The sequence below is a fragment of the Rhinoraja longicauda genome, chromosome 7 (genome assembly GCF_053455715.1).
Source record: "Rhinoraja longicauda isolate Sanriku21f chromosome 7, sRhiLon1.1, whole genome shotgun sequence".
NCBI lineage: Eukaryota > Metazoa > Chordata > Chondrichthyes > Rajiformes > Arhynchobatidae > Rhinoraja > Rhinoraja longicauda.
In genome coordinates, this window is record NC_135959.1 from 44,305,729 (window position 1) to 44,325,917 (window position 20,189).

Consider the following 20,189-nt stretch of genomic DNA (forward strand, 5'->3'; position numbering starts at 1 on the left):
GCCAGAACCTTTTCCCCAGGATGGAAATGTCAAATCCGAAAAGGCATAGCTTTAGGGTGGGAGGGGCAAATTTTAAAGGAGATGTGCAGGGTAATTATTTTTTTTACACAGAGTGTGATGGGTGCTTGGAATGCATTGCCAAGGATGATGGTCGAGGCCAATACAATAATGACATTTAAGACACTTTTGGAAAGGCACATGGATAAACAGGGCTTTGGGATATGGATTATGTGCAGGCAGCTAAGAATCAGTGGAACGGTGGCGCTGGGGTAGAGTTGCTGCTTTACAGTGCCAGAGACCCGGGTTCGATCCTGACTACAGGTCCTGTCTGTACGGAGTTTGTACGTTCGCTCCAATGACGTACAGGTTTGTAGGTTGGCTTCGGTAAAGATTGTAAATTGTCTCTAGTGTGTAGGATAGCGCTAGTGCATGGGAATCACTGATCGGCGTGGACTCGATGGGCCAAAGGGCTTGTTTCCAAACTGAATCTCTAACTAAAACAAACTAAATTGGTCTTGGCATCATGTTTGGCACAGACATTGGGCCGAAGGGCCTGTTCCTGTGCTGTACTCTTCTATGTATCCTGCTCCATTAAATAACACCGTGGGATCTATAACATTTTCTCATCGGAAAGACGGCATCTAGAACAATGTTGCTTCGTGGAGTTTTGATTTGGAATGTGCTCAAGTCTTTGGGAGATTAGAACTTATGGCATTTTGAATCAAAGAGGTTAGAGTGCTGTGTATTGAGCAACAGTTTTTGCAAAGTCAGCACTAAATGGATTACATTTGTATTTTGTTGCAGTCTGGTATAAATTACTGTATTGAAGATATAGTCTGTGCTTTATTCATTTGGCATGGTAAACTGTTGTACGATTATATTCCTTCATAGAAACTACATTTATCTGTGTTGGGTCCACTGTTGTTTGTCATTTACATTAATGATCTGGATGATGGTGTGGCAAATTGGATTAGTAAATATGCAGATGATACTAAGATAGGTGGTGTAGTTAGTAATGAAGTAGAGTTTCAAAGTCTACAGAGAGACTTGGGCCTTTTGGAAGGGTGGGCTGAAAGATGGCAGATGGAGTTTAATGCTGATAAGTGTGAGGTGCTGCATTTTGGTAGGACAAATCAAAATAGGACGTATTGGGTAAATGGTAGGGAATTGAGGAATGCAGTGGAACAGAGGGATCTGGGAATAACTGTGCATTGTTCCCTGAAGGTGGAATCTCATGTGGATAGGGTGGTGAAGAAGGCATTTGGTATGCTTGCCTTTATAAATCAGAGCATCGAGTATAGAAGTTGGGATGTGATGTGAAATTGTACAGGGCATTGGTGAGGCCGAATCTGGAGTATGGTGTGCAGTTCTGGTCGCCAAATTATAGGAAAGATGTCGACAAAATGGAGAGGGTACAGAGGAGATTTACCAGAATGTTGCCTGGGTTTCAGCACTTAAGCTACAGAGAGAGGTTGAACAGGTTGGGTCTTTATTCTTTGGAGCGTAGAAGGTTGAGGGGGGACTTGATAGAGGTTTTTAAAATTTTGAGAGGGACGGACAGAGTTGACGTGGGTAGGCTTTTCCCTTTGAGAGTGGGGAAGATTCCAACAAGGGGACATAGCTTCAGAATTGAGGGACAAAAGTTTAGGGGTAACATGAGGGGTAACTTCTTTACTCAGAGGGTGGTGGCTGTATGGAATGGGCTTCCGGTGGAAGTGGTGGAGGCTGGCTCGATTTTATTATTTAAGAGTAAATTGGATAGGTATATGGATAAGAGGGGATTAGAGGGTTATGGTCTGAGTGCAGGTAGATGAGACTAGGTCAGAGAGAGTGGTCGGCGTGGACTGGAAGGGCCGAACGGGCCTGTTTCCGTGCTGTAGTTGTTATATGTTATATATGTTATATGTTACATCAAAGTGGAAACGGTGCAATTTGTATATCATTTTATAACAGTTTCAAATACTCTCGTGTTTCTACTTGGTTTTGGAATTTTTTCAATATTTTGTTGAGGATTTTGGATAATGTTTAGGTGACATAGTGACTGCCCCTGAAACTCCACTGATTATTGGTGAGGAATTTGAAGAATGATAATGGCACTTTCCACTATCCCTGGCTAGATTGCAAATATTAGAATTAGCCATGTAAATACTGTGATTTTGTTCATTGTTTTAACCAAAGACCTTGCAAGCCTTGATGCTTATGATAAACTACCCAGTCAAGTTTGTGGCATCTGGTGGTTAGGTGAGAGGGGAAAGATTTAATAGGAACCTGAAGGGTAACGTTTTCACACAGAGGGTAGTGAGTTGGAGGAGTTCATTGAGGCAGGTACTAACGCAATGTTTAAGAAGCGTTTGGACAGGTACATGGATTGGACTTGTTTAGAGGTTTGGTGGGATGAGTGTAGATGGGGCTCGTTGGTCGGTATGGGCAAGTTGGGCCAAAGGGCCTGTTTCCACACTGTATGACTATCTCACAATTCATTAAATTTTTTCTCCTTTTATTTTGGAATCATTCATAATTTTGCTCAGCAAATTTGCCGTACCATGAATATATTTTCATTCTCAACGTTAATAGCTTTTCCAATTTTGAGTAGTGGTTTATTCAGGACAGTTTGTGTAGGATATTCCAGATGCTAATGCAGTTTGATGAGAAACAGCTCTTTTCATTAAGTGGTCATAACCAATGAGTGTGGTCCTTTGCCTAATATAGTGACCAACAGAATAATATTTAATGCATCAGACACAATCCAAAGCCTACCCAGTAATCACCAAAGGCTTGGATAGAGTGGATGTTTCCACTAGCGGGAGAGTCTAAGACCAGAGGGCACAGCCTCAGAATAAAAGGGCATACCTTTAGAATGGAGAGGAGAAGGAATTTCTTTAGTTCGAAGGTGGTGAATCTGTGGAACTCATTGCCACAGACAGCTGTTGAGGCCGTCATTCGGTATTTTTAAAGCAGGGACCAACAGATTTTTGATTAGTAAGGGCGTTGAAGGTTATGCGGAGAAGGCAGGAGAATGGGGTCGAGAAGGAAAAATAGGTCAGCTATGGTCAAATAGCAGAGCAGACTTGATGGGCCGAGTGGCCTAATTCTGCTTCTAAATCATGATCTTATGAAAGGAGTGACACTGACTGCTTTGTATTCTCACAGCAAGTAATGGAAGTAGATTGACTGCCATATCTATCAATGAGACAATATTGACAGTGACCATCCACTGTTTTGAGTGGGAGTGAAGTCAGCAAAGGACAACAGCGACTGAGAACTTTCACATGCTGTTGTTGTTAAACTGGAAAGAATGCAGAGAAGCTTTACGAGGATGTTGCCAGGACTTGAGATCCTGAGCTATAGGGAGAGGTTGGGCAGGGCAGGACTGTATTTCTTGGAGAGTAGGAGGATGAGAAAGTGATTTTATAGACGTGTATAAGATCATCAGGGGAATAGTTCATAAGTTATAGGAGCAGAATTAGGCCATTTTGCCCATGAAGTCTCCTCTGCCATTCAATCATGGCTGATCTATCTTTCCTTCTCAACCCCATTCTCCTGCCTTAACCCCTGACACCCCTGAATAGATACGGTAGATGTACAAAGTATTTCACCCAAAGTAGGGGAATCAAGAGCCAGAGGGACATAGGTTTAGGGTGAGAGGGGAAAGATTTAATAGGAATCTGAGGGGCAACTTTTTCACACAGAGGGTGGTGGGTATATGACATGAGCTGCCAGAGGAGGTAGTTGGGACAGATACTATAACGTTTAAAAGACATTTGGGCAGTGACATGTATAGGAAAGAGAGATAATGGCTAAATGCAGGCAGGTGGGACTAGTGTAGATGGAGCACCTTGGTTGGCATGGACAAGATGGGCCGAAGGGCCTGTTTCCATGCTGTACGACTCCAGGCCATGCGGTGCATAGTTCACATTACGTATTTCCAACAATGATGACTGAGCGAGCTACCATCTGCTGCTCCAAGGGATCGTTGGATGTGGCCGACCAACGATGGACTAATGACCGGCTACTTACTCCCAGCAGGATGAAGATGACTGCCTTAAGCACCCAGGAGCAACAAGAGTCATCGTCAACAGTGGAGAGAATTCTGAAACACTGAATTTCCCACACACACGTCTTAAAGGATAAAAATTCCTCTGAGGAAAATTTGACAAACTAATCGCTTACAAAATGTCTCAACCCGTGTTTTGTTTCTCACGATCCAAGTAGATAGCCTCCACGTTGCAGTGATATGTAGATATATATTAAAAAAATACATTGGTATCTTCCTATACAGTTACTGTTGTGTACACCATCTGTTCGGTATTCGCGCTGGCATGGGGGAAGGGGGTTTGCATTTGCCTGTAACCGTTCTGCAGTCCTTCCATGTAAGGAGGAGTGGGCGTCATAGCCAAGGAGTCGTGTTGAACAGCAAACCCCAAATACTGAGGGTGCAGGAACTGTGCCTGGTGCTGCAGGATCGGTGGAGCCTGTTGGCAACTCACCACAGAGAAACTGGGCGGTACGTTGAGGTAAATGTTGTTCATGGCCCCGTCGGCAGGTAGGCAGCAGTTGCCCTGTGTTCTGACGGGAGGGCCTCGGGCACCAGAGTTGGCGCTGGAGCTGGAGCTGGCCGCCGTGCTGGACTGCCGCGAGGAGGACCCTCTGGGGTTGCCCGAGCTGGAGATCATGGGGATGGACTCCATCAGCCGGCTCGCTGCTGGCGTTCGGTTCTGCCCCTGCTCCTGTTTGGGTTTGAGGCACTTGCAGCAGCACGCTGCCACAAACGAACCTATGATGATAAAGGCCACGAAGACGGAACCCACGATAAGGAAAGGCACGTAGATCGGCACTGGGGAGAGAGCAGAAGACACGTACAGACATTATTACTGAGCGTCTCATTGTCATGAGGGACAAGATTGATTGATACTTTATTTTGACATGACACTGAAATTCTTTGTTTTGCAATCCGTACATAAGGTTTTGCAAAGAGTCACTACGTATAGGGTGCTGACATTTAGATTTAGAAATACAGCGCGGAAACAGGCCCTTTGGCCCACCGGGTCCGTGCCGCCCAGCGATCCCCGCACATTAACACTATCCTACACACACTAGGGACAATTTTTACATTTGCCCAGCCAATTAACCTACATACCTGTATGTCTTTGGAGTGTGGGAGGAAACCGAAGATCTCAGAGAAAACCCACGCAGGTCACGGGGAGAACGTACAAACTCCGTACAGACGGCGCCCGTAGTCAGGATCGAACCTGAGTCTCAGGCGCTGCATTCGCTGTAAGGCAGCAACTCTACCGCTGCGCCACCGTGCCGCTCATTCATTATTGTCCCAATGGTCCCTCTGTTCTCTGGGGCCGTCGAGCGTGGAGAGCCATTGAGGAGTAAGGGGGGGACACAGAGGAGCGAGGAGGATCGTAGGAGCACTGAAGAGCTTTGTTAACATAGAACAGTACAGCACAAGAACAGGCCCTTCAGCCCACAATGTGCAAGCCCAATATTGATGCCAAGACCAATACATCTGCATGCACATGATCTTTTTCCCACCATTATGGTGGCGCAGCGGTAGAGTACCAAACATATTACCAAGACCAACACTTATCTGCCTGCACATAATCCATATCCCTCCATTCTCTGCATATCCATGTGCCTATCCAAAAGTCTCAAACACCATCGTATCTACCTCCACATCCACAATCGGCAGCACGTTCCAGGCACCCACCACTCTCTGTGTAAAACATTTGCCTGAAACATCTCTTTTAAACTTTTCCCCTCTCAACTAAAAACAATGCACTCTGGTATTTGCTTTTATCATCCTGGGAAAAAGTTCTGACTGTGTGCCCTATCTATTCCACTCATAATATTATATACTTCAATCAGGTCTCCCTGCAACCTCCAGCATTCCAGAGAAAACAAGCCAAGTCTTCCAACCTCTCCCTGTAACTAATACCCCTTAGTCCAGGCAGTTTTCTGGGAAACTACCTCTGCACTTTTTCCAAAGTCTCCTCATTCTTCGTGCAGTTGCTTTGCATGCTATCCAATCATATCAGACAATACTATACATACATCCAATCAAGCCAAACTCAAGTACAATAGGAAGAGCAAAGGGGAAGATACAGAGTGCAGAATATAGTTCTCAGCATTGTAGCGCATCAGTCCCAGAGATAAAGTCCAATGTCTGCAATGGGATGGTGGTCCATGGATCACAGGCTTCAAGGAACAGGAATAGGAATACAAAAGGTAGAAGGAAAAGCACAGGATGTCACGGTGGCACAGCTGGTAGATTCACCACCTCACCTCGCCAGAGACTCTGGTTTGATCCTGACAGGTGCAGTCTGTGTGGAGTTTGCACATTGTCCCCGTTTCCTCCCACATCCCAGTCATACGGGTTTGTAGGTTTCTTGCCCTCTGCAAATTGCCCCTAACGTGTAGGGAGTGGATGAGAAATTGGAATAACATCGAACTAGTGTGAAAGTGAGATTGATGGTTGACATGGACTCTGTGGGCCAAAGGGCCTTGTGCCATGCTGTATCTTTTTTTAGTTTAGTTTAGAGATACTGCATGGAAACAGGCCTTTTCGCCCACCGCGTGCATACTGACCAACAATCACCCAGACACTAGCATTAGCCTACACATTAAGGACAATTTACAGAAGCCAATTAACCTACAAACCTGCACGCCTTTGGAACGTGGGAGGAAACTGGAGCACCCAGAGAAAATCCACGCGGTCACAGGGAGAACGTGCAAACTCCATAAAGACAGCACCTGTAGTCAGGATCGAAGCCGAGTTTCTGGTACAGTATGGCACCAACTCTACCTCTACATCACTGTGCTGCCCTTAATCTCTACTGTTCTGGTCTTGAACAATTTCTGTTCAGAGGAGAAGGCAAATGAAGACTTGCGCCTCATTAACTGTAATGATCAGTGTGCATTTCATTCTGAGGACAATAATTTCTCTGTACACCCTCCTCTCAGGTGAAACAGAAAGCAAGAAACTAAATAGTACAGAGTATTCCCCTTAAAAAGTTAATGTGCACGTTATGTGCAAAATGCACGATAAAAATTAATGGTCTGTAATATTGCAAGGGACATCGGAAAGACCAGTCAAAAGCCTGATGACAGAGGGTAATAAGCTGTTCCTGAGTTTTGAGGTGCACGCTTTTAAACTTCTATATCTACTGCCCAATGGAATCAGGAGAAATACTGGACAAGAAGAAAATAAACAAGTCGCACTTTATATTGTGCCTTCAACACAAAATACGCACCATAGTTTAAGGAACTCTCTCAAAATAAAGTCATAGGAAACTGGCCCTTCGGCCCAACCAGTCCATGCTGACCATGATGTCTGTCAGAGCTGGTCACGTTTGTGCACATTGGCAGATCAAAAATAACCAGACACTGAATTATAAAAGAAAATGAGAGTGTAAATGTCCAATATCATGGTGGGAATGGTAAATTTTATAATAGTTTAGTTTAGAGATACAGCGTGGAAACAGGCCCTTTGGCCACCGCTTTATCTTAATCATGTATTGTCTTTTCGCTGACTGGTTAGCACTCAACAAAAAGCTTTTTACTCTACCTTGGTACATGTGACAATAATAAACTAACCTAAACTAAGCAACAAAGATTTGATAGAAACCTGAGGGGCAATGTTTTGCCACACAGAGTGTGGTGTGTATATGGATCGAGCTGCCAGAGGAGGTGGTTAGGTAGGTACAATAATAACATTTAAAAGACATTTGGACAGGTACATGGATAGGAAAGGTTTATAGGGATATGACTAAATGCGAGCAGGTGGGACTAGTGGAGATGGGGCATCTTGGTCGGTATGGGCAAGTTAGGCTGAAGAGTCTGTTTCTGTGCTGTATGACCACAAAAGAGCTTCAGTGGCACACAATGTGCACTCTCGGGGATGTGATAACTCACATGAACCGTTAGCTCAGGGTTATGTTGGACGGTAGTGCAGCGGCAGACGATTGCATACGATGCACTAAGCTCCCACATGTAACGCCCGGCATGAAGGGCCTGTGCCAGTGCTGTACTGTTCTATGCATAGAAAGGAACTGCCGATGCTGGTTTATACTGAAGATAGACACAAAATGTTGGAGTAACTCAGCAGGTCAGGCAGCATCTCTGGAGAAAATGATCTGAGGAAGGGTTCTGACTCAAAACGGCACCTATTCCTTTTCTCCAGAGACGTTGACTGTGCTGTTCTATGTTTAGGACTCTATTCCTTGCAGAGCGGGACGATGAGAGGTGATCTTTTGATGTACAAAATTATGAGAGGAATAGATTGGGTAAATGCACAGTTGTTTGCCCAGTCTAGGGACAAAGGACAAAGCTTTAAGGTGACGGGAGGTGAGATGGGTGTATGGATGAGCTGCCGGACGAGATAGTTGAGGTGGGTACTATTGCAATGTTTAAGAAACATTTAGACAGGTACATGGTTAGGACAGGTTTACAGGGATAAGGGCCAAATGCAGGCAGGTGGGACTAGTGTAGATGGGGCATGTTGGTCGGCGAGGGCAAGTTGGGCTAATTTCCACGCTGTATGACTGTGACTCCAAGTATGTTGGTTGGTTTGTTATTGACATGTGTACCAAAATCTCCGTGATGCATGCTATCCAATCAAGTCATACTATACATGAGCACAAACAAGTCATACACAAGTACAAGAGTTAGTACAGCGAGAAAAATGCCTGAGTGCAGAATGTAGTCATACAGCATTACAGAGTTACAGTGACAAGAGTACAGAGTTACAGAGTACAGAGAAAATAAAGTTAACAAAATAGTGCAAAGGCCGAGATGAGGTAGGTTGGGAGATCGGGATTACACCATTGATTACACTGTTCAGTAGTTCGATAACAGCCGGGAATAAGCTGTTCATGAATCTGGTGGTTCGTGCTTTCATGCTTGTGTACCTTCTGCCTGAAGGGAGAGGGGTGAAGATGGAATGACTGGAGTGTAAACGGTTCTTTTTTAGAGATACAGTGTGGAAACAGGCCCTTCAGCCCACCGAGTCCATGCCGACCAACGATCCCCGTACACTAGCACTATCCTACACACTATGGACAATTTACAAAACTTTACCGAAGCCAATTAACCTACTAACCCGCACGGCTTTGGAGTATGGGAGGAATCTGGAGCACCCATGGAAAACCCACGTGGTCACAGGGAGAACGTACAAACTCTGTACAGACAGCACAGTTTGTCAGGATCGAACCCGGGTCTCTGGTGCTGTAAGGCAGCAACTCTACTGCTGCGCCACCATGCCGTCCTTGATTACAACAAGGCTGATTGAGAATAAGGCTTGGTTTTCTGCAGAAGTTTTACAGCTGGATACACTGCTGTTGGTGAATAGTTTCAGTGGGCAGGCAATGCTGGGTATGTGATAAATCACACCAGCCCTCAGCTCAGGGCTATGTTACGCTGCAGTGTGGGAGACAGCCGCTTGTATACCAAGGGTTGATGCATGTAATGAGCCGCTGGCATGGCTAATTGCAGGTTAGTTTTTAACAAGACAAACTAGCTGCGAGATAAAGCTTGTGATTGATTATAACTACATAGTCTGGTGGAACTCCCCCTAGCAACAGGGAATGATAGGTTAGAAAGAGGCGTGGCCCAACCTTATGAGAAAACATTGTCAAAACCGATCCCATTTATATCAGCGACTTGGAAGAAAATGTTGATGGGTTGGTTAGTAGGTCTGCCTATGACAAAAATTGTTAGAGCTACAAGTAGTGAGGAAAGCTGTCAAAGGATATAGGTCAGTTACAGAGATGGCTGATGGAGTTTAATCCGGGCAAGTGTGAGGTGTTGCACTGTAGCAGGTTGAAGACAGGGGTTAAAGGCAGACACTTCATGGCAAGACCATTAACAGCATTGATGTACAGAAGGATCTTGGGCGTTCAAGTCCATAGTTCTCTGTACACAAGTACATCGAGTTGTAAAGATAACACATGGTTTGCTTGCCTTCATCAGAGGACATAAGTTTAAGGTGAGGGGATCAAGACTTAATAGGAACCTGAGGGATAACATTTTTTACACAAAGGGTGGTGGTTATATGGAATGAGCTGGCGGTGGAAGTAGTTGAGGCAGGTACCATCGCAACCTATAAGAAACATTTACGGTACATAGATAGGATAGGTTTAGAGGGATATGGGCCAAACACAGGTGGGACTAGTGCAGATGGGACATGTTGGGCGGCTTTGGCAAGTTGGACCGAAGACATTGTTTCCACGCTGTACGACTCTATAACTTGAATGTAAGTCAGGAAGTCATGTTGCTGCTTTCTAAAAATGTTGGTCAGGCTGTCTTTGGAGTATTGTATGCATTTTTGGTTGCACCATTATAAGCAGGATGGAGGCTTTGGAGAGCTTGCAGAAGAGATTTACCAGCATGCTGCATGGATTAGTGGGCATTAGCTAATGGAGAGGTTGAACATTTGTTTTCTTGGAGCGTTAGAGGCTGAGGAGGAGTTGAAAGTCAGTGGGTGAAAATGTCAATTATTAGAGGACATAGCTTTAAGATGGGAAGGGCAAGATTTTTTTTACAACGCGAGACTTGGGTGCCTTGAACGTGCGGCCAGGGATGGTAGTGGAGACAGATACGATAGTGACGTTTAAGAGTCTTTTAGACAAGCACATGGATATGCAGGGAATGGAGGGATATGGATCATGTGCAGGCAGGGGGGATTGGTTTAACTTAGCATCATGTACAGTTTGGTACAGACATTGTTTAGTTTATTTTAGTTTATTATTGTCCTGTGCACCGAGGTACAGTGAAAAGCTTCTTGTTGCATGCTATCCAGTCAGCGAAAAGTCTATACATGATTACAATCAATCCGTCCACAGTGTGCAGATACAGGATAAAGGGAATAATATTTAGAAAGGCCTTTTCATGTGCTGTACTTTTCTATGTTCTATGAATGAGATAGTCTTTGGTTAGAATCAATAATTATCAATAGGTTTGACATTACAATGCAAATGCTATCGGCCGTGTCTAAGCTAACGTGCATTTTCCACTGGGAAGAAGGGAGGGGAGGAATATAGTTGATTATAACAATTGCCACAGATGTGATTGAGATTACTCAACATATTCATGCAAACCTATTGCTCTGACAGGAACCAGTTAGGTGAACAAAGACAAAGCAAAAACATTTGCCAGTGCTTCTGCTGTCTTGCCCAGTAATCCATTACCTAGATCTTTACTTTAGAGATACAGCGCGGAAACAGGCCCTTCGGCCCACCGGGTCTACGCCAACCACAATCACCCCGTACACCAGCACTATCATACACACTAGGGACAATTTAACAAATTTACCAAAGCCAATTAACCTACAAACCTGTACGTCTTTGGAGAGTGGGAAGAAACCGGAGCACCCAGAGAAAACCCATTTGGACATAGGGACAATGTACAAACTCCGTACAGACAGCACCGATAGTCAGGACTGAACAAACCCGGGTCTCTGCCGCTCTAAGGCAGCAACTCTATCGCTGCGCCACCATGCTGACCTCTGTGATAAAATGTAATTTGTTACCTCCCTGCTGAATAACGTCACAGCTAATATTATGAATAAATAATTGTAAGATGCAACACTCTCAATACTTCACCCTGCGCCCACACTGCAGCCTGGTGACACATCTCGGGAAATGTTCACAGTCCCCAAATATTTGAAGCACAAAATGAATACCCCATTGCTGCTCTAGACTATAGCAAGGTTGAGTTTGATAGGATTCACAGAAATACAAAGCGTTTTCACACAAAACAACAAACACTGGGGCTACTTGTCACTGTCATCTGATACTGTACTGATTTTGGAGATACAGGTGAGGTGCAGGAAGACTGGAGGGTGACTAATATTTATTTAAGAAGGGCTGCAAGGACAAGCCAGTCTTTTATCTCAAGTGGGGGAATCAAGAACCAGTCATGTTTAAGGTGAGAGGGGAAAGATTTAACAGGAATGCGAATGGCAACTTTTTCCACACAGAGGGTTGGTGGGTAAATGGAACGAGCTGCCAGAAGAGGTAGTTGAGACAGGTAATATCACAAAGTTTAAAAGACATTTGGACAAGTACATGAATAGGAAATGTTTAGTGGGATATTGGCCAAAGGTGAGCAGGTGGGATGAGTGAAGATGGGACATCTTGGTCAGCATGGCCAGGTTGGGCTGAAGGGTCAGTTTCCATGCTGTATAACTCTATAACGTGGCACTGCAGATGCTGGTTTACAAAAAAAGACACAAAGTGACGGAGTAACTCGGCGGGTCTGGAGAACACGGATAGGCAATGTTTCGGGTTGGGACCCTTCTTCAGGCTAATTTCAAACTTCTTTTGTTTGCTGGCATTTCCTAAGAGATGCCCCAAGCATTGAATGTAAAGCAACAATAGGAGTTGTGGAGCAATGCACACACTTCTGTAAGATTAGTTTGTAGCACACAGCAATAACTAGATTTAGCTCTGAATGATCCAATCCTCCTAATCTGTTAGTAAGCCAGTAGTACTGTTCATGCAGATTTCCATACAGCCAGCATTAGTTCCAGTGCACACAAGGATGGGAGTGACCTTAAAGTCCAATCTTCAAAATGCATTGTAAATAACTCTGCATTGTACATTTTCACTCTCATTGCACTGAAATATTTGGAGCAGCTGATAGCTCGTTCCAGGCACCTACCACCCTCCTTGCAAAAATATGTCCCAGGCATTCCCTCCCTCTGGAGGCTCCATGGACCTACCACCTGTGTAAAATGTGTAAGAAGGAACTTCAGACCTTTCTGTCCTGGGCCTCCTCCACTGTCAGAGTGAGGCCACAAACAAATCGGAGGAACAGCACCTCATATTTTGCTTGGGCAGCTTACAACCCAGTGTTATGAATCTTGATCTTTCAAATTTCAAATAACCCTTGCATTCCCTCCCTCTCCTTCCCTCCCACACCCTAGTCTTCCTGCAAGTTTCACAGCTAGCATCCATATATCCATTCGTTATCACCATTTCCACAGCCAACAATGGACCATTGTGGGCTCCACCTTTCCTCCTCCTATCTTTCTCATCGGTGCCGGTTCTGATTTGTTCTGAACCTTTTCATACCTTTAGTTCCATCCCTCCAACTCCCAGTCTGTAGAAGGGTTTCGACCAGAAACTTCACCTATTCGTTTTCTCTATAGAAGCTGCCTGACCCGCTGAGTTACCCCAGCATTTTATGTCTATCTTCGGTGTAAAATGTGTTCTATGCACTCTCACTCCTCTGCAAAAACATTACTCTGGCAGATTTGCACTATGGGCCTTCACTTGCTCTTTCTTCCCATGGTGGTAAAACAATGGCCCCTGTTCACGGTCCTTTGTTCATCTTGTAGGTCTTTTCCCAGTCGATATGGGGAGTTGGCACAGGGGCAACATCTTGACCTGAACATGATAAAGCCCTATCTATACCTTTTATACCACAAATAACTTTTTATCCCACCCGTCTGGCTGGACTTGGAAGCAGTCTGCAAACAGTAAAGTAAGACTGTACAAACATAATTCATCATCCAGTCCGTTAACCAGCACCTTTATGAAAGTATTCTTAATTCCTTTAAAAAAAAGGAATAAACCTTTGAAATAAAAATTTTGGAGATGAAACTCAGTGTATAGATTCTAAAAGAGGAAAAACAGACTGTGGAAGAACTCGGGATTATAAAAGATGTTAACACATTCTCCCCTGTGACCGACCGCCTGGATTTCCTCCGGGTGCTCCTGTTTCCCCCTACATTCCTAAGACGTGCGGGTTTGTAAGTTAATTGGCTTCTGAAAATTGCCCCACTATGTAGGGAGTGGATGAGAAAGTGGGATAACATAGAACTTGTGCGTAGGAAGGAACTGCAGATGCTGGTTTATACCGCACATAGACACAAAATGCTGGAGGAACTCGGCGGGTCAGGCAGCATCTCTGGAGAAAAAGAATAGGTGACATTTTGGTTCAGAACCCTTCTTCAGAACTAGTGTGAATGGGTGATTGATGGACAGAGTGGAATCTGTGGGCTGAATGGCCCACTTCCAGCCTGCATCTCTAAACTAAATAAAGGACTGTAATTGTTTTATGGCGGTTGACTCCAAAGTTTAAATGTTATTACTGTTATAAATAAAGTTTGTGATATGATTATTTAATGGCTTCTGGTATCATGCCCACACTGGTAAAAGTGTCCCTAATGTTTTCACAAGACTTATTTTTTTGGACACCAACAGCTGTTGGGTAAAAATACCCAGCAATGTTTAAACACCAACATTACAACATTGAAAAGCTCCCCCTTCACTGTAAATCTAGTAAAACGCTAAGGCTTGTGGAGGGCAAGATAGGTAGAGCACTTGGCCATGTAAGAGGGCAGGACACTGGCACAGCTGGCCGAGGATGCTATGAGGTTGCAGGGTGACTTGGACAGGTTGTGTGTGTGGGCGGATGCATGGCAGATGCAGTTTAATGTGGATAAGTGTGAGGTTATCCACTTTGGTGGTAAGAATAGGAAGGCAGAGTATTATCTGAATGGTGTCAAGTTAGGAAAAGGGGACGTACAACAAGATCTGGGTGTCCTAGTGCATCAGTCACTGAAAGGAAGCATGCAGGTACAGCAGGCAGTGAAGAAAGCCAATGGAATGCTGGCCTTCATAACAAGAGGAGTTGAGTATAGGAGCAAAGAGGTCCTTCTGCAGTTGTACAGGGCCCTAGTGAGACCGCACCTGGAGTACTGTGTGCAGTTTTGGTCTCCAAATTTGAGGAAGGATATTCTTGCTATTGAGGGCGTGCAGCATAGGTTTACTAGGTTAATTCCCAGAATGGTGGGACTATCATATGTTGAAAGACTGGAGCGACTAGGCTTGTATACACAGGAATTTAGAAGGATGAGAGGAGATCTTATCGAAACATACAAGATTATTAAGGGGTTGGGCACGTTAGAGGCAGGAAACATGTTCCCAATGTTGGGGGAGTCCAGAACAAGGGGCCACAGTTTAAGAATAAGGGGTAGGCCATTTAGAACTGAGATGAGGAAAAACTTTTTCAGTCAGAGAGTTGTGAGTCTGTGGAATTCTCTGCCTCAGAAGGCAGTGGAGGCCAATTCTCTGAATGCATTCAAGATAGAGCTAGATAGAGCTCTTAAGGATGACGGAGTCAGGGGGTATGGGGAGAAGGCAGGAACGGGGTACTGATTGAGAATGATCAGCCATGATCACATTGAATGGTGGTGCTGGCTCGAAGGGCCGAATGGCCTCCTCCTGCACCTATTGTCTATTGAGCCGCTGCCTCAGAGCGCCAGAGACCCAAGTTCGATCCTGACCTCAGTTGCTGTCCGTGTGGAGTTTGCAGACTCTCCCTGTGACCGTGTGCATTTCCTCCCACATCCCAACGATGTGTGGGTTTGTAGGCTTATTGGCCTCAGTAAATTTCCTCTTGTGTGTAGGGAGTGGATGAGAAAGAGGGATGAAATAGAACTAGTGTGTGAATCGATGATTGGCGTGGACTCAGTGCGCCGAAGGGCCTGTTTCCATGATGCATCTATCAATCAATCAAAAACCAGATGGACAACTAACATTTTCATCTCAGTGGGAAAATTAGTGACGGGTGCTTAATTACATGTAGAAACTTCATTAGGCTGGCTATAAAGAATACACATGATATTGGGACAAGCCCTTGGTATTAAACTGAACCCAGTTTAAGGCAGTGGTTGGAGTCAAAGAACTGCAGATGCTGGAATCTTGAACAAAATACAAAGTGCTGGAGGTACTCTGTACGAAGGAACTGCAGATGCTGGTTTAAACCGAAGATGGACACGAAATGCTAGAGACCCTTCTTCATACTCTGAGACTGAAGGAGTCTGAAGAAGGGTCTTGACCTGAAACGTCAGCCATTCCTTCTCTCCAGATATGCTGCCTGTCCCGCTGAATAACTCCAGCATTTTGTGTCGATGTGCAGGAGGAACTCAGCGGGTCAGGCAGCATCTGTGGAGGGAATGGACTCAAGAGGTGTTCGGACCCGAAACGTCGCCTGTTCATTCCCTCCAAAGATGCTGCCTGACCCGCTGAGTTCCCCCAGCTCCAAGTGTTAAGGCAGGCCATGTCGTTTATCGTTTTAATGTGGGAAATAATTCAGAAGAGAACAAATCCCCAGCGAGTTCAACTGACCAGCTGTTTAGCCGCCGCGCTGGGACTGGAAGGCTGTGGGGAAGTTATTTATTTTGCCGGCTTTAATTTGTTGTGCTTTTGTCTGGATGTTTTTGAAGGCCTTGCAAACTTTCACTCACTTGTGTGGTCTTGGACGTTTATTGCAATGCACCATTAAATACTTCTCAAAAACACTTAATTATCTTCGTAATTGCCACTTTTAGCATGAGTGGACAAGGCTTATTTTGCGATAATAACAATAATTTCAAACCTAGACCGTGCATTCTATGTGGTAAGGTTTGGAAAATAAACCGCGGATGTTATAAAACACAACAGCCCAAGATTGTACGCTGGAATCTGTCTCTTCTAAACGCTGTCTTTTTTTCTTTTTTTTTTTAAAGAGGTCAATTAGTTGCAATTAAACGATGGAGAAATAGCTGGGAACTGCCGATCGCCGTAAGGCGGTACAATTTGCATTAACTTTTTTTTCCTGTGCAACGGAACGGACCTCATCTGGTCAGTCCCTGACATGTCCTGCTCCCGCTTACAACGGAGGACAGGCGAGTGAGGCCGCTCCCACTGCACCGCCCTGCACGCCGCTGCCACGATACACGGCTCTCCCGGGCAGCTGTGTTACACAAGTGCTCCCATTAAAGTCTCTGCTGATTGTGTCTGAAGCTTCTCCAATGCGTAGATAGTATCTTTGGCATGGATCTCCCTAGTCTTAAAGACTAAAGCCCACAAGAGCATGCTTTCTGAACGCAAGCAGGGACCCTGTTCTGGGGAAAAAGTCGTCTGGACGAGAAAGTCGTCTGGTTTTAGCCTTCCACGTTACAAAGTCATCGAGTTACAGAGTGATAGTGTGGAAACAGGCCCTTCGGCCCAACTTGCCCACAGCGGCCAACGTGTCCCACCTGCCTGCTGCCCGACTGGCTGAGTTCTTCCAACATTTATCTTAGCAACAAAGGTACTGCGTCCCCTGGTTCCACCGTCCCCACTCACCCACCCACACTCACAGAGCATTATCAGGACAGAAAACAGCCAGGAAGGCGAAATGCTGGATCAGATTTTACCAGAGCGCTGGAGAGGAGGCAGAATTCGAGAGCTGGGAAACGTGTCCCACTGACTGATCAAACGTTTCATTGGCGTTTGAGAGGCATTTTCGATATGGGGAGGTATGGGTCATGTGCAGGTTGAGAAGCTTAGTTTAACTTGGTATCGTGATGGACACAGACATTGTGGGCTGAAGGGCCTGTTCCTGAGCTGTACTGTACTATGTCCGATATGGATCTTATGAAATGCCGGAGTAACTCTGCAGCATCTCTAGCGAAAAGGAATAGGTGACGTTTCGGGTCGAGACATTTTTTTCTTCAGACTGAAGGGTCTCGACTGGTCACCCATTCCTTCTCTCCAGAGGTGCTGCCTGACCCGCTTTTACTCCAACATTTTATGTCTATCGTGGATGTAAACCAGCAATTGCAGTTCACTTAATATAAAATGCTTGCTTGCTGCAACTTTACAGGCACATTGACGCAACAATAAATATACAATAATCAATGCTACATTCCTGGTAAGTAATACTAAGTAACTGGGACACGACAGTGCAAACCCAAGGTACTGATCCACCAAATTCCACACCACGGGAATAATCATTCGGTCTAAACTAAGCTCCACGCTGCTTGCTGTTCGCGATCACATGCTGCCTATATTTCCTTCAACCCCTTCTTCGTCCTGTGTTTGTCCTTTTGGTTTTACCTGCATTAGCGATGTGACCCGCTGCTTTCTCGCAAGTAACGTAATGTAAAGAGGGCACCCGATGGACAGCAGATCCTGGAACCTTCAGCAAAACACAAAGTGCTGGAGGAACTCTGCTCTGTGGGTCAGGCAGCGTGTGGAGGGGGATTGGGCAGTCTGGAGTAAACTCAGCGGGCAGGTAGCGTGTGGAGGGGGGATGGAGAGTCTGACGATGGGTGGTTTGGCCATTTAAGTAAACTCAGTGGGTCAGTTAGCATCTGTGAAGGAGATTGGATGGTCAGAAGTAGATTCGTCTGCCTATTTCCTGCACAGATGTTGCCTGACCCGCCGAGTTCCCCCAGCACCGTTGTGTGTTGCTTATTGCGATGCAAACTCGTGAACATTGACCTCTTACCTGCGGGAGAGTTGCCGCCGTCCCTGCCCTCTCCACCACCCGGGGCATCGTTGCCGCCGGCCGGCTGGTCGTTGTCACATTGCCCTTGGTCTAACCTGGCCTCGGCGCTGGCGCAGCAGTAGCGCAGTGAGCAGGAGCCGCAGCAGATGGTGGCCGTGTCCGAGTCAAAGCGCTCAGGACACTGGAAGCCGCCGTGCCAGGTCCCCTGGGTGTCCATCCAACCATGGCAGTACTCGCCGCTGGCAGCGGTGGGAGCCGGGGGTAGAATCAATGTCCATGTCCCGAGCACCAGAAACAAGCCTCTCGCCCACAGCCCGCACCTCCCCATGTCCAGGCAGCACACGGCCGGGGCAGCAAATGCACAAACGCACACTACAGGCTCCAACACACACACATAACTGCATCAAAAAGTTCTGAAGTCGGTGAGGAGAGGAGAGGCGACATCCGAATCAGCAACAAGACTTTTAAACAGCGAGCCCGACAACAGGTAGACAGAGACACGAGGTCTTGATGCTGGGGTCTTCAGGGAAACACAGACGGCTGGAGGAGGAAGGCAGCATCTCTGGAGAACGTGGACAGGCGGCGTTTAGGGTCGGGACCCTTCTTCAGATAGATAGATAGATATAGACTTCACCCCATCACCGTGCACTGGGGCAGCGCGGAGTGGGAATTTGCAAAGAAATTCAACAGTTTCTCCTATTTAGGGGGCAACAACGTGACCCCCTCCCCTTCCCTCGCTAACATTTCCACGGTTCTTCTCTGACCAGTGCAAGAACAAGCAGTAGACTGTGCGACCTATGCAGAGGTGGGCATTCAATACAGGTCACCGGCGATGGCTGGCAGCCTATCTCCCTCTCTCTCCCTCAGTCCTCAGTCGTGTAATCCCGCACACGGTCCGTGAACGGCATGGATGCTGGCGCTGGCTGTGTGTGCTCCACAAAGCATTGGCCGGTGCAGCAGATCCTTGCTCCTTTCCCGTCCATGTGTCTTGACTGGCGGTTCGCAGCTGCTGGTGTCGATGAGAGGGAGGAGTGTCCAACGTTTCAGTTGTTGCATCTAAGTTACCTCCCTCCTCAACGCCCCCTTTACTTGCTGTAACTGTTGTTTTTGTTGCTCCCCATTGCAGCCGGCCCCTTCTCCAGCTCCCTTTGCTGCTGCCGCCCCCCTTCTCCTCCAGCTCCCTTTGCTGTTGCTGCCCCCTTCTCCTCCAGCTCCCTTTGCTGTTGCTGCCCCCTTCTCCAGCTCCTTTACGTTGTTGTTGTTGTTCCCCTCCCTCCACTTGATAAAGGAGACTCGTTCAGTGGCAGTAAGACCTGCACACTGAACCCTCCTCCCTCACCAGTGAGTGAGTGAGTCAGCTACACCAGAGGCCAGGCAGGGTGGATGGTTTATCCAGCAGGTAGCCCCTCATAACACAAAGGAGAAACACGTGCGAAGTTTAACACTCTCAGGTAGGGCCACCAACTTTTTTTGCTCAGGCTTTGTAACACAGCCCTGCTGGCGGGACATTGCATTGCAGGGCAGATTTATTTCAGAGATACAACATGGAAACAGGCCCTTCGGCCCAAGTTTGCAAGAATTTGCATGGGTTTAATGATTGTGCGATTCATTCATTTCCATCGTTCATTCAAGACACAGGAGCAGAATTAGGCTATTTGGCCCATCGAGTCTACTCTGCCGTTCAATCATGACTGATCAATTTTTTCCCCTCTCAACCCCATCCTGGCTTCTCCCCATAACCTTTGACACCCTTATTAATCAGGAACCCATCAATCTCCGCTTTAAAAAACACCCAGGAGTCTGCCGCAGCAGCTCTGCACCAAGGTGTGCCACCCTATTTTTCATTGAAGGACCTAAAACTATCCCATCCCCCAAACAGTATGGCCTGACGGAGTCTGAAGAAGGGTCCCGACTGAAAA

General features: G+C 46.1%; 1 protein-coding gene across 1 annotated transcript; it reads right to left on the reverse strand.

Annotated features, from left to right (window-relative positions):
* Nucleotides 1-4,271: 4,271 nt before the first annotated feature.
* shisa2b (shisa family member 2b) lies at nucleotides 4,272-18,598 on the reverse strand. Its single transcript, XM_078403062.1, has 2 exons — nucleotides 18,271-18,598; nucleotides 4,272-4,834 (listed from the first exon to the last, which is right to left on the reverse strand). The coding sequence occupies exons 1-2, from the start codon at nucleotides 18,596-18,598 to the stop codon at nucleotides 4,272-4,274; spliced, it is 891 nt and encodes a 296-aa protein (XP_078259188.1).
* Between the last annotated feature and the right edge of the window lie 1,591 nt (nucleotides 18,599-20,189).

What these genes read in the sequence shown, in the direction of transcription:
- shisa2b (XM_078403062.1), bottom strand. Translation starts at nt 18,598, where the DNA reads ATGGGGAGGTGCGGGCTGTGGGCGAGAGGCTTGTTTCTGGTGCTCGGG. An exon ending in CGGCGGCAACTCTCCCGCAG is followed by an intron (nt 4,835 to 18,270) that starts GTAAGAGGTCAA and finishes CTCTCTCCCCAG; the next exon opens with TGCCGATCTACGTGCCTTTC.